The sequence below is a fragment of the Pseudorca crassidens genome, chromosome 5 (genome assembly GCF_039906515.1).
Source record: "Pseudorca crassidens isolate mPseCra1 chromosome 5, mPseCra1.hap1, whole genome shotgun sequence".
Classification (NCBI taxonomy): Eukaryota; Metazoa; Chordata; class Mammalia; order Artiodactyla; family Delphinidae; genus Pseudorca; species Pseudorca crassidens.
In genome coordinates this window covers 100,708,046-100,721,309 of record NC_090300.1, presented here as the reverse complement: position 1 = coordinate 100,721,309, position 13,264 = coordinate 100,708,046, and the positions used below count along the sequence as shown (strand labels likewise).

Sequence of the window (13,264 nt, the reverse complement as noted above, 5' to 3'; positions counted from 1 at the left end):
CAAGGCACATTATAATTAAATTGTAAAACGTTAAAGACGAGGAGACAATCTAAAAAGTAACAAGAGAAAAAACAACTTCTTATATACAAGGGAACCCCCATAAAACTATCAGCAGATATTTCAGCAGAAACTTTACAGGCCAGAAGGGAGTGTCTCAATATATTCAAAGTGCTGAAAGAAGAAAAAACTGCCAACCAAGGACACTCTACCCAGCAAAGTTGTCCTCCAGGACTGAAGGAGAGATAAAGAGCTCCAGACAAGCAAAAGGTAAAGTTCCAGAGAAGCACCACTAGACCTGCCACACATGAAATGTTGAAGGGTTTTCCTTAAGCCAAAAAAGGAACTAATTAGTTACAAGAAAACATATGAAAGTATAAATCAGAGTGGAAATAAGTGACTAGAGAGTGAAGCGATAATAGGAAAGATCAATGAAACTAAGCTGTTTTTTGAAAAGATAACCCCAAAATGGCCTTTAGCTAGGCACAACAAGCAAAAAGGAGAGAGAACTCACAAAACAAAAACATCAAAAATTAGAGAGGAGATATTACTACTGATCACAGAACTATAAAAGATCATAAGAGACTACTATGAATTATATGCCAACAAATTAGACAACCTATAAGAAATGAATAAATTTCTAGAAACATAACCTACTAAGACTGAATCATGAAGAAAGAGAAAATATGAACAGAACAATTACTAATAACAAGACTGAATCAGTAATCAAAAACCTCCCAACAAACAAAAGTCCAGGACCAGATGGAGTCCCTGGTGAAGCCTACCAAACATTTAGAGAAGAATTATTACTAATCCTTCTCAAACTCTTCCAAAAAACAGAGGAGGAGGAAACACTCCCAAACTCATTTTATGAGGCCATCATTACCCTAATACCAAAACCAGACAAGGACACTACAAAAGAATTACAGGCCAATATCCTTGATGAACACAGATGCAAAAATCCTCAACAAAATATTAGCAAACTAAATTCAACAATACATTAAAAGGTTCACACATCATGAACAAGTCAGATTTATTCCAGGTATGCAAAAATGCTTCAACATCCACAAATCAATCTATGTGATACATCACATTCATCAAATGAATGATGAAATCATATCATCATATCAATAGACGCAGAAAAAGCATTTGGCAAAATTCAACATCCATTCACCATAAAAACTCTCAACAAGGCAGGTATAGAGGGAATATACCTCAATTGTGTATGACAGGACACGTATAACAGGCCCACATCACATGTCATACTCAAGAGTAAAAAGCTGAAAGCTTTTCCTCTAAGATCAGGAACAAAACAAAGATGGCCACACTCACCACTTTTATTCAACAGAGTACTAGAAGTCCTAGCCAGAGCAATTAGGCAAGAAAAATAAATAAAAAGTATCCAAATTCGAAAAAAAGTAAAACTGTCTCTATTGGCAGATGACAAGATATCATACATAGAAAACCCTAAAGATCACACCAAAAAAACTGTTACAACTAATCAACGAATTCAGTACAGTTGCAGGATACAAAATCAACATACAAAAAAACAATTGCATTTCTACACACTTACAATAAACTACCTGAAAGAGAAATTAAGAAAACAGTCCCATTTACAACTGCAGTAAAAAGAATAAAATATCTAGGAATAAACAACCCATACACTGAAAACTGTAAGACACTGATGAAAGAAACTGAAGAGATACAAATAAATGGCAACATATGCCATACTCATGGACAGGAAGAATTAATAATGATAAAATGGCCGTACTACCCAAAGCAACTTACAGATTCATGCAATCCCTATCAACATTCCAACAGTATTTTTCACAGAAATAGAAAAAACAATCTTAAAATTTGTTTGGAACCACAAAAGACCCTGAATAGCCAAAGCAATCTTAAGAAGAAGAAAGCTGAAGACACCACACGTCCTGATTTCAAACTACATTACAAGGCTATAGTAATCAAAACAGTATGGTACTGCCATAAAAACACAAAAATAGATCAACTGAACAGACGAGAGAGCCCAGAAATAAATCTACACATATATGGTCAATTAATTTATGATAAATAACACTAGAATATACAGTTGGGAAAAGACAGTCTCTTCAATAAATTATGCTGGGAAAACTGAACAACCATATGCAAAAGAATGAAACAGGATGACTATCTTACACCATACACAAAAATCAATTCAAAATGGACTGACTGACTTGAACATAAAACCTGAAACTATAGAACTCCTAAAAGATAACATAAAGGGTAAGATCCTTGATATCAGTGTCTTAACAATGATTTTTTGGATTTGACACCTAGGCAAAGGCAATAAAAACAAAATAAACAAGTGAGACTACATCAACCTAAAAATGTCTGCATAGCAAAGGAAACCATCAACAATATGAAAAACCAATCTACAGAATTGGAGAAATTATTTCTGAAACATAACTGATAGGAGGCTAACATCCAAAATATATAAAGAACTCATACAACTCAATAGCAAAAACAAAAGATCTAATTTAAAAATCGACAGATCTGAATAGAAATTTTTCCAAAGAAGACATACATATGGCCAACAGGTACATGAAAAGGGGCTCAACATCACTAAACACCATGGAAATGCAAATCAAAACCACAATGAACTACCTCCTCACACCTGGTAGAATGGCCATTATCAAAAAGACAAGACATAAAAAGAGGATGCAAGGATGAGGAGAGGGACTTCCCTGGTGGTCCAGTGGTTAAGAATCCACCTTCTGGAACTTCCCTGGTTGCGCAGTGGTTAAGAATCCGCCTGCTAATGCAGGGGACACGGATTCAATCACTGGTCCAGGAAGATCCCACATGCCGCAGAGCAACTAAGCCCGTGCGCCACAACTACTGACTCTGCACTCTAGAGCCCAAGAGCCACAACTACTGCAGCCCGGGTGCCTAGAGCCCATGCTCCGCAACAATAGAAGCCACCACAATGAGAAACCTGCCCACTGCAACAACGAGTAGCCCCCACTAGCCGCAACTAGAGAAAAAAGCCCGCACGCAGCAATGAAGACCCAACGCAGCCATAAATAAATAAATATATAAATTTATAAATTTATTTAAAAAAAAGAATCCACCTTCCAATGCAGGGGACGCAGGTTCAATCCCTGGTCAGGGAGCTAAGATCCTACATGCTGCAGGACAGCTAAGCCTGTGCACCGCAACTAATGAGCACGCAGGCTCTGGAGCCCGCGTGCCACAAGAGAGCCCACGTGCTACAACTACTGAGCCCGCGTGCTCTAGAGCCCATGCGCCACAACTATAGAGAAGCCCATGTGCTGCAATAGAAGATCCCGCGTGCCACAACTAAGACCTGACACAGCCAAATAAATAAATATTTAAAAAGAAAAAAAAGGATGAGGAGAAAATGGAACCCTTGTGCACTGCTTGCAGGAATGTAAACTGGTAGAGACACTATGGAAAATACTATGGAGGTTCCTCAAAAAAATTTTTAAAAACCACATGACTCAGCAATTCCATTTCCACTTCTGGGTATTTTTCCTTAGAAAACAAAATCACTACCTGAAAAAAAAATTATCGACAACTCCATGTTCACTGCAATATTATTTACAATAGCCAGGATGTGTAAACAATCTAAGTGTCCATCAATGGATGAATTGGATAAACAAAATGTGGTATGTGTACATATATATATACACACACATATATACACACACACACACTTTAATGGAATGTTATTCAACCATAAAGAAAGAAGGCAATCTTGCCATTAGCAATAACATGGGTAGACTGTCAGGGCATTATACTACGTGAAATAAGTCAAACAGAGAAAAACAAATACTGTACGATCTCACTTACATGTGGAATTTTTTTTGAATCTTAATGCATTGATACAGAGAACAGATTTGTGGTTGCCAGAGGCAGGGGTTGAGAGCTGGAGGAAATGAATGAAGGTGGCCAAAAGGTACAAATTTCCAGTTATAAGTCCTGGGGACATAATGTACAGCATGGCGGATTAGTTAACAAAACTATACTATACATTTGAAACCTGCTAAGAGAGTAGATCTTAAAAGTCTCATCATAAGAAAAAAAAACTGTAACTATGTATGGTAATGTATGTTAACTAAACTTACTGTGGCAATAATTTTGCAATTTAAATATGTATCAATCATTATGGCTTTCAGAGATGGTGAAGCTGGGGAGCTCCCGGCTGGGAGAAGGACATCAGATCTCACTGTCCTCCCAGCCTTTCAACCTTCCTCCAAAGCCCCTAGATAAAATGGCTCGATCCCCAAAATAAATAAATAAATAAATAAATAAATAAATATCATCATGTTGTACACCTAAAACTAATACAGTGTTACATGTCAATTACATCTCAATATTAAAAAAATGTATCAGTATTTGGCTCACCAACTGTAACAAATGTACCACATTAATGCAAGATGTTAATAATAAGGAAACTGTGTGTGAGCATAGGGAAGGGCAGAATGAATATATGGGTACTGTTTGTACTATCCCTTCAATTTTTTGGTAAACCTGAAACAACTCTAAAAAATAGTCTATTATTTTAAAAAATAAGCAAACTGACAGCACCAGGTATTGGTAAAGTTACAGAGCATCCAGAAGTCCCATACATTGCTGGTGGGAATGTAAAATGGTATTCTGGAAATCAGTTTGGCAGTTAAACATACACTTACATATGATTCAGGAATCCCACTCCTAGGTATTTCCCCTAGAGAAATTTAAAAACTTCTGCTCACAAAAAAGACCTGTATACAAATATGTATAGCATCTTTATTCCTAACTGCCAAAAACTGGAAACAACCCATATGTCCTTCAGTGGTTAATATGGGAATGGTTAAACAAACTATTGATATATACAACATCGATGAATCTCAATGGCATTATACTACATGAAAAAGCCACTCTCAAAACATTAAAAAATTACATACTCCATGATTGCATTCATGTGACATTCTGGAAAATACAGAACTACAGGTAGAGAAAACAACGTTACCATGGGTTAGGGGTAGGGATAGGGAGTAACTACAAAGGGAATTTTTTGGAGTGATAGAACTGTACGGTATCTTCACTGTGATGACACTCATATGAGTCTATACAGATTTTGTAACTCATAGGACTGTACACCAACAAAAAAAACGATAAATAAATACAAATACACACACACACACACACACACCCCTTTATAATGGTGGTGGCTGCAAAAATGTATACCTTTGTCAAAATTCAGAGAACACTTAAAATGGATTAATTTAATTATACGTAAATTAATTGCCAATAAAATATATTTTTAAAAGGGCAAAAAATTTGAACAGACACTTCACAAAAAAAGAAAATATACAACAGCTAATCAACATATGAAAATATTTTAACACCATTAGTCACCAGGGCAAAGCAAATTAAAACCAATTAAAAACAATCCCAAAAGTCCATCAACAGAAGAATTAGATTAATAAATTGTGTTATACTCATATAACAGAATATTACTTAGCAGTAAAAAGAAACAAACTGGGCTTTCCTGGTGGCACAGTGGTTAAGAATCTTCCTGCCAATGCAGGGGTCATGGGTTCGAGCCTGGTCCGGGCACCACAACTACTGAGCCTGCACTCTAGAGCCCACAAGCCACAACTACTGAGCCCACATGCCACAACTACTGAAGCCCGCGTGCCTAGAGTCTGCAACAAGAGAAGCCACCATGATGAGAAGCCCACGCACCACAACGAGTACCCCTCCCCCCCGCTCACAGCAACTGCTGATAGACAGAAAACAGGAATGAGTTTCAACAACGTTTTACTAAGCAAAAGAAGGCAAACACAAAAGAGTATACACTATACGAATAGGCAAAACTATCTTACTGATATAGAAATCAGAAAATTGGTTGTCAGGAACAGGGTGGGAATAGGGACAGCGGGCAAAGAGAAGATACAATGGTAAGGGGCATAAGGGAACTTTCAAGGCTCACGACAATGCTCTATTTCACTGAGATATTGGTTGCATATGTTACATTAGTCAAAGCTCATCCAATTATACACCTAAGATCTGTGCAGCCTGCTTTATATAATTGCATCTCAGTTAATATCAAAAATAAACAAGTTAAAATTCTGCTGAAGATAGCATAATCTGAAGATTATGGAGAGTGGTATTTATCCCTTTTTATTTCATTGAAACCTACAGCGTGTGGGAGAAACAACAAAGCAAGATTTTGGTACTGCCTCAAACCCTACAAACTATGAAGCACACTTAACAAATACCGTTAAGTCTAAAGCAACATGGGAGCAAGGTAAAGCTGACACATTTGCCACTTCAAATCTCAAACACGATGTAGATTTCCCAAAAGTTAAGTATCACTATCCGAAGGAACACGTGCAACTAGAGTGGGAAACTGGTCATAGGAAAAGAAAATATGTCTCTGAGGAGGCCTTGTTTCACTCAGTGGGTAGAGAGAAATAGGAGAAAATAAGCCATTACTTCTCAGGAAAAGGAGACTGCTGAAATGAAAAGGAGTTAAGGAAAGAGAAGACCGTAGATTATATAACATAGAGACTTAATACCTAAAGAGCTCTCTGGGGACTTCCCTGGTGGCACAGTGGTTAACAATATGACTGCCAATGCAGGGGACATGGGTTCGAGCCTGGTCCGGGAAGGTCCCACATGTCACAGAGCAACTACTGAGTCCATGTGCAACAACTACTGTGCGCTCTAGAGCCCACAAACCACAACTACTGAGCCCTCATGCCACAACTACTGAAGCCCACATGCCTAGAGCCTGTGCTCCGCAACGAGAAGCCACTGCAGTGAGAAGCACACGCACCGCAACGAAGAGTAGCCCCCACTCACCGCAACTGGAGAAAGCCCGCGTGTAGCAATGAAGACCCAACACAGCCAAAAATAAATAAATAAAATAAATAAATTTATTTCTTAAAAAAGAGCTCTCTGGTGATCCACATCTGCCTCTTGAAGGCCAAATACTAAAGGAAGATTGTATGACCCAAGGGTAAAGGAAAAAACACATTTAGTAAGACACCCCTTAAGAAAACAAACCCAACAAAAAGCAACCATCTACTTCCAAGAGACTGTGTGTGTGTGTGTGTGTGTGTATTTAAAATGATATATATATCTTATTTTTACTCCATTCAGTATTCTAAAACATAAAGTAAAATATATAAATGCAGAGATAAAATTTTCTTAAAATAATGTATGTTGGGGACTTCCCTGGTGGTCCAGTGGTTAAGAATCTGCCTTCCAATGCAGGGAAAGCAGGTTGAATCCCTGGTCCAGGAACTAAGATCCCACATGCCACGGGGCAAGTCAGCCTATGCACTGCAACTACTGAGCCACGTGCCACAACCAGAGAGCCCACGGACCACAACGAAAGATCCCCAAAACTAAGACCCAATGCAACCAAAAATAAATAAATAAATATTTTTTTAAAAAAAGCTTAAAAAAATAATGTATTTTTTTCTTCTACTGGCAACAATTTTACTGCCTGATAAAATCCAGTAATAGTAAACCTGTAGAAATATGGGAGCTCTCACTGGTGGCAATATAAATTGGTGCAAATCTTCTGTGAGACAATTTTTCAATATTCATTAAAATTTAATATATAAACTTCCTTAGACCCAGTAATCCCACTCAAAAATAGTTCCCTGTTTACAAAAAATGAAGGTCTTGCAATATTGTTTCTGTCAGCAAAACTCTAGAAACAACCAAATTGTCTAATATCAGTGCACTAAGTGAATAAATTATTGTATATAGTATATTTTGGGAGTATTGCAAAGCCAATAAAAAATAAATAAAAGAGATCTAAATGTGTTAAAATAGAAGAAAAAAATTAACAATATTACTAATATTACTATGTATTTCATGATCCCTCTTAAGCAATGATCAAAAAATAATACAGAGTCATATGGGGGCAATATGCTTTCTTTTCCTTGAAAGGAATGAAAAAAAACTGTCAGCAGTGACTGCATTTAAGAAATAGTCCCATTTGTTATTTCCCTTTTTTGTACCCTGTATAAAAAGCAAATGCATTATTTAATTATTAAATTTTTAAATAATGTTAGGGAATTCCTTGGTGGTCTAGTGGTTAGGACTCCATGTTTTCACTGCTGAGGGCATGGGATCAATCCCTATTCAGGGAACTAAGATCCTGCAAGCCATGCAGTACGGCCAAAATAAATAAATATATAAATGTTAAAGCAACTAATACTAACAACAAATCTTTCCTCTGAGAACAAGTTATAGTAAATGGTTAATTTTTCTTGTCTGTAACATAAAAACACATACATTCAAGGTGACTTAAAGTCTGTTATCCTAAAATTCTCCTGTTGTGATCTGAACTGTCTCTGCCAAAATTCATATGTTGACATCCTAACCTTTAATATGACTGTATGTGGAGATAGGGCCTTTACATAGGTAATGAAGTTTAAATGAGGTCATACGGGTGGGACCCTAATCCTATAAGACTAGTGTCCTTACAAGAAGAGGAAGAAACTCCAGGGATGTGGGTGCACAGAAAAGAGGCCATATGAGGACAAAGCAAGAAGATAGCCATCTGTAAGCCAAGGAGAGAGGCCTTAGTGAAATGAACCCTGCCAGCACCTTGATTTTGGACTTCCAGCCTCCAGACCTGTGAGAAAATAACTTTCTGTTGTTTAAGCCATCTGACCTGTGGTCTTTCGTTATGTTAGCCCTAGTAGACTAATACGTATATCCTCAAATGGAGAATTAGAAAATCTTAGAAAAATTCTATTTTTAAAACCTTGACCATGAGTTGTGCCCGTCAAGGAAAAAAAAAAAAAACTTATAAAGTGCTATCTTAAGCTTTATTCATGAGAACTCTATAGTAATACTTAATAGTAATAAAATTACTCCAGATTCATAATCAGGATACCTTTTAAGATATAGTTGTGTCGGGCTGGGATGAATTGGGAGATTGAGATTGACATCTGGGTCAATCTATTTCATACGCCACTGCGTATGAAATAGATAACTAGTGAGGACCTGCTGCATAGCACAGGGAACTCTACTTGGTGCTCTGTGGTGACTTGGATGGGAGGAAATCCAAAAGGGAGGGGATATGTGTATACATATGGCTGGTTCACTCTGCTGTGCAGCAGGAGCTAGCACAACAATGTAAAGCAACCGTACCCCAATAAAAAATAAATATTTTAAAAATATATATATACACACACATATAGTTGTGTCACCCTTTAAGATGTACCCTCTCAAACTTACAAAACAGAGAAAAAGAGCAAAGGATTCTAATAAGCTTAATATTCTCATAAATTTTAAATATCATATATATTACAATAATGAGATTTAAATTCATGAAGGAAACAACCATGCATAATAAGATTTTCTTAGATTTAAATTGAAAAAGACCCTAACCTCAAAGCATCACTTCAACATTTGCCAGAAATAAACTTAAAACCTGCAATTAGAAAACAAAAAAAAAGGACATATAAGAAAATTAAAATTCAGCTTTATTAAATTATTTTAAACATACCAAGTAACACCACATACTTAAAAGGAAATAGTTTTTATTTACCCCCTGCAAAGAAAGATCCCAGCGTTCTGAGCTTCTGAGTTTGGACAATGGTGACTTAACACAAACATCCTCTGGTTTTGCATTTAACATCTTTTTTATCTGAAACCAGAATGAGAAAATAACCAGTTTAACTGAAATATAAATAAGAGCTGAATGAGCTAACAGAACCATTATATTACTTGCATTAATATTTTGGTATTAGTTTTAAATTCAGTGCTTACTTTATAGGTAGTCGAATATAATTTTATAAAAAGCCTCTCTCATTCAGTAAAAAAGTAGATAAATGAAGTATCACAATAACTTTTTTTTTTAACATCCTTATTGCAGGATATTTGCTTTACATTCTTGTGTTAGTTTCTGCTATAAAACAAAGAGAATCAGCTATCCATATACATATATCCCCCTATCCCCTCCCTCTTGTGTCTCCCTCCCACGCTCCCTATCCCACCCCTCTAGGTGGTCACAAAGCACCGAGCTGGTCTCCCTGTGCTATGCGGTTGCTTCTGACTAGCTGTCTATTTTACATTTGGTAGTGTATATATGTCAATGCCACTCTCTCACTTCGTCCCAGCTTACGCTTCCCCCTCCCTGTGTCCCCAAATCCATTCTCTACGTCTGTGTCTTTTTTCCTGTCCTGCCCCTAGGTTCTTCAGAACCTTCTTCTTTTAAACTTTCTATATATGTGTGTTAGCATACGGTATTTGTTTCTCTCTTTCCGACATACTTCACTCTCTATGACAGACTCTAGGTCCATCCACCTCACTACAAATAACTCAGTTTTGTTTCTTTTTATGGCCAAGTGTTATTCTATTGTATATATGTGCCACATCTTCTTTATCCATTCATCTGTCGATGGACACTTAGGTTTCTTCCATGTCCTGGCTATTGTAAATAGAGCTACAATGAACATTGTGGTACATGACTCTTTTTGAATTATGGTTTTCTCAGGGTATATGCCCAGTAGCGGGATTGCTGGGTCATACAGTAGCTCTATTTTTAGTTGGTTTTTTTTTTTTTTTTTTTTTTTAGCAGTACGCGGGCCTCTCACTGTTGTGGCCTCTCCCGTTGCAGGGCACAGGCTCCAGACGCGCAGGTTCAGCGGCCATGGCTCACGGGCCCAGCCGCTCCGCGGCACGTGGGATCTTCCCGGACCGGGGCACGACCCCGTGTCCCCTGCATTGGCAGGCAGACTCTCAACCACTGCGCCACCAGGGAAGCCCCTATTTTTAGTTTTTTAAGGAACCTCCATACTGTTCTCCATAGTGGCTGTATCAATTTACATTCCCACCAACATTGCAGGAGGGTTCCCTTTTCTCCACATCCTCTCCAGCATTTACTGTTTGTAGATTTTTTGATGATAGCCATTCTGACTGGCGTGAGGTGATACCTCATAGTAGTTTAGATTTGCATTTCTCTAATAATTAGTGATGTTAAGCATCCTTTCATGTGTTTGTTGACCATCTGTACACATTCTAAGGAGAAATGTGTATTTAGCTCTTCTGCCCATTTTTGGATTGCATTGTTTGTTTTTTTGTTATTGAGCTGCATGGGCTGCTTGTATATTCTGAAGATTAATCCTTTGTCAGTTGCTACGTTTGCAAATATTTTCTCCCATTATGAGGGCTGTCCTTTCGTCTTATGGTTTCCTTTGCTGTGCAAAAGCTTTTAAGTTTCATTAGATCCCATTTGTTTATTTTTGTTTTTATTCCCATTACACTAGGCAGTGGGTCAAAAAGGATCTTGCTGTGATTTATGTCATAGAGTGTTCTATGTTTTCCTCTAAGAGTTTTAAAGTGTCTGGCCTTACATTCAGGTCTTTAATCAATTTTGAGTTTATTTGTGTGTATGGTGTTAGGGAGTGTTCTAATTTCATTCTTTTATATGTAGCTGTCCAGTTTTCCCAGCACCACTTATTGAAGAGGTTGACTTTTCTCCACTGTATATTCTTGACTCCTTTATCAAAGATAAGGTGACCATATGTGTGTGGATTTATCTCTGGGCTTTCTATCCGTTCCACTGATTTATATTTCTGGTTTTTGCCAGTACCATACTGTCTTAATTACTGTAGCTCTGTAGTATACTCTGAAGGCAGGGAGCCTGATTCCTCCAGCTCCTTTTTTCTTTCTCAAGATTCCTTTGGCTATTAGGAGTCTTTTGTGTTTTAATAGAAATTGTGAAATTTTTTGCTCTAGTTCTGTGAAAAATGCCAGTGGTAGTTTGATAGGGATTGCACTGAATCTGTAAATTGCTTTGGGTAGTAGAGTCATTTTCACAATGTTGATTATTCCAATCCAAGAACATGATATATCACTCCATCTGTTCACATCATCTTTAATTTCTTTCATCAGTGTCTTATAGTATTCTGCATACAGATCTTTTTTCTCCTTAGGTAGGTATATTCCTAGGTATTTTATTCTTTTTGTTGCAATGGTAAATGGGAGTGTTTCCTTAATTTCTCTTTCAAATTTTTCATCATTAGTGTAAAGGAATGCAAGAGATTTCTGTGCATTAATTTTGTATCCTGCTACATTACCAAACTCATGGATCAGCTCTAGTAGTTTTCTGGTAGCATATTTAGGACTCTCTATGTACAGTATCATTTCATTTGCAAACAGTGACAGTTTTACTTCTTTTCTGATTTGGATTCCTTTTATTTCTTTTTCTTTTCTGACTGCTGTGGCTGAAACTTCCAAAACTATGTTGAATAACAGTGGTGAGAGTGGGCAACCTTGTCTCCTTCCTGATCTTGGTGGAAATAGTTTCAGTTTTTCACCATTGAAAATGACGTTGGCTGTTGGTTTGTCATATATAGCCTTTATTATGTTGAGGTAGGTTCCCTCTATGCCTAATTTCTGGAGGGTTTTTATCATAAATCAGTGTTGAATTTTGTGGAAAGCTTTTTCTGCATCTATTGAGCTTATCATAAGGTTTTTAATCCTTCAGTTGGTTAATATGGTGTATCACCTTGATGGATTTGCATATATTGAAGAATCCTTGCATTCCTGGGACAAACCCCACTTGCTCATGGTGTATGATCCTTTTAATGAGCTGTTGGATTCTGTTTGCTAGTATTTTGTTGAGGATTTTTGCATCTATGTTCATCAGTGATATTGGCCTGTAGTTTGATTTTTTTGTGACACCTTGTCTGGTTGTGGTATCAAGGTGATGGTGAGTTTGGTGGTGTTTCTCCATCTGCTATATTTTGGAAGAGTTTTAGAAGGATAGGTGTTAGCTCTCCTCTAAATGTTTGATAGAATTCACCTGTGAAGCCATCTGGTCCTGGGCTTTTGTTTGTTGGAAGATTTTTAATCACGGTTTCAATTTCAGTGCTTGTGACTGGTCTGTTTATATTTTCTATTTCTTTCTGGTTCAGTCTCAGAAGGTTGTGCTTTTCTAAGAATTTGTCCATTTCTTCCAGGTTGTGCATTTTACTGGCATATGGTTGCTTGTAGTAATCTCTCACGATGCTTTGTATTTCTACAGTGTCAGTTGTTAGTTCTCCTTTTTCATTTCTAATCCTATTGATTTGAGTCTTCTCCCAGTTTTGCTTGATGAGTCTGGCTAATGGTTTATCAAATTTGTTCATCTTATCAAAGAATCAGCTTTTAGTTTTATTATTCTTTGCTATCATTTCCTTCATTTCTTTTTCATTCATTTTGGATCTTATCTTTACGATTTCTTTCCTTCTGCTAACTTTGG

The 13,264-nt window shown here is 37.1% G+C and overlaps 1 protein-coding gene across 23 annotated transcripts in view; it reads right to left on the bottom strand.

Moving 5' to 3' along the window:
* SENP7 (SUMO specific peptidase 7) overlaps positions 1-13,264 on the bottom strand; it is a 172,469-nt gene that overhangs the window by 116,377 nt on the left and 42,828 nt on the right. For 18 of the 23 annotated variants that reach the window (XM_067739034.1, XM_067739033.1, XM_067739047.1 and 15 more), the window contains one exon: positions 9,566-9,664. The exons of 3 other annotated variants lie outside the window; for them this stretch is intronic. In XM_067739034.1, coding sequence (XP_067595135.1) covers positions 9,566-9,664 — 99 coding nt within the window. Of the gene's footprint in view, positions 1-9,405; positions 9,449-9,565; positions 9,667-13,264 lie in introns of those variants that run through there. 2 more of the 23 variants (XM_067739052.1, XM_067739056.1) reach the window with 2 other exon arrangements.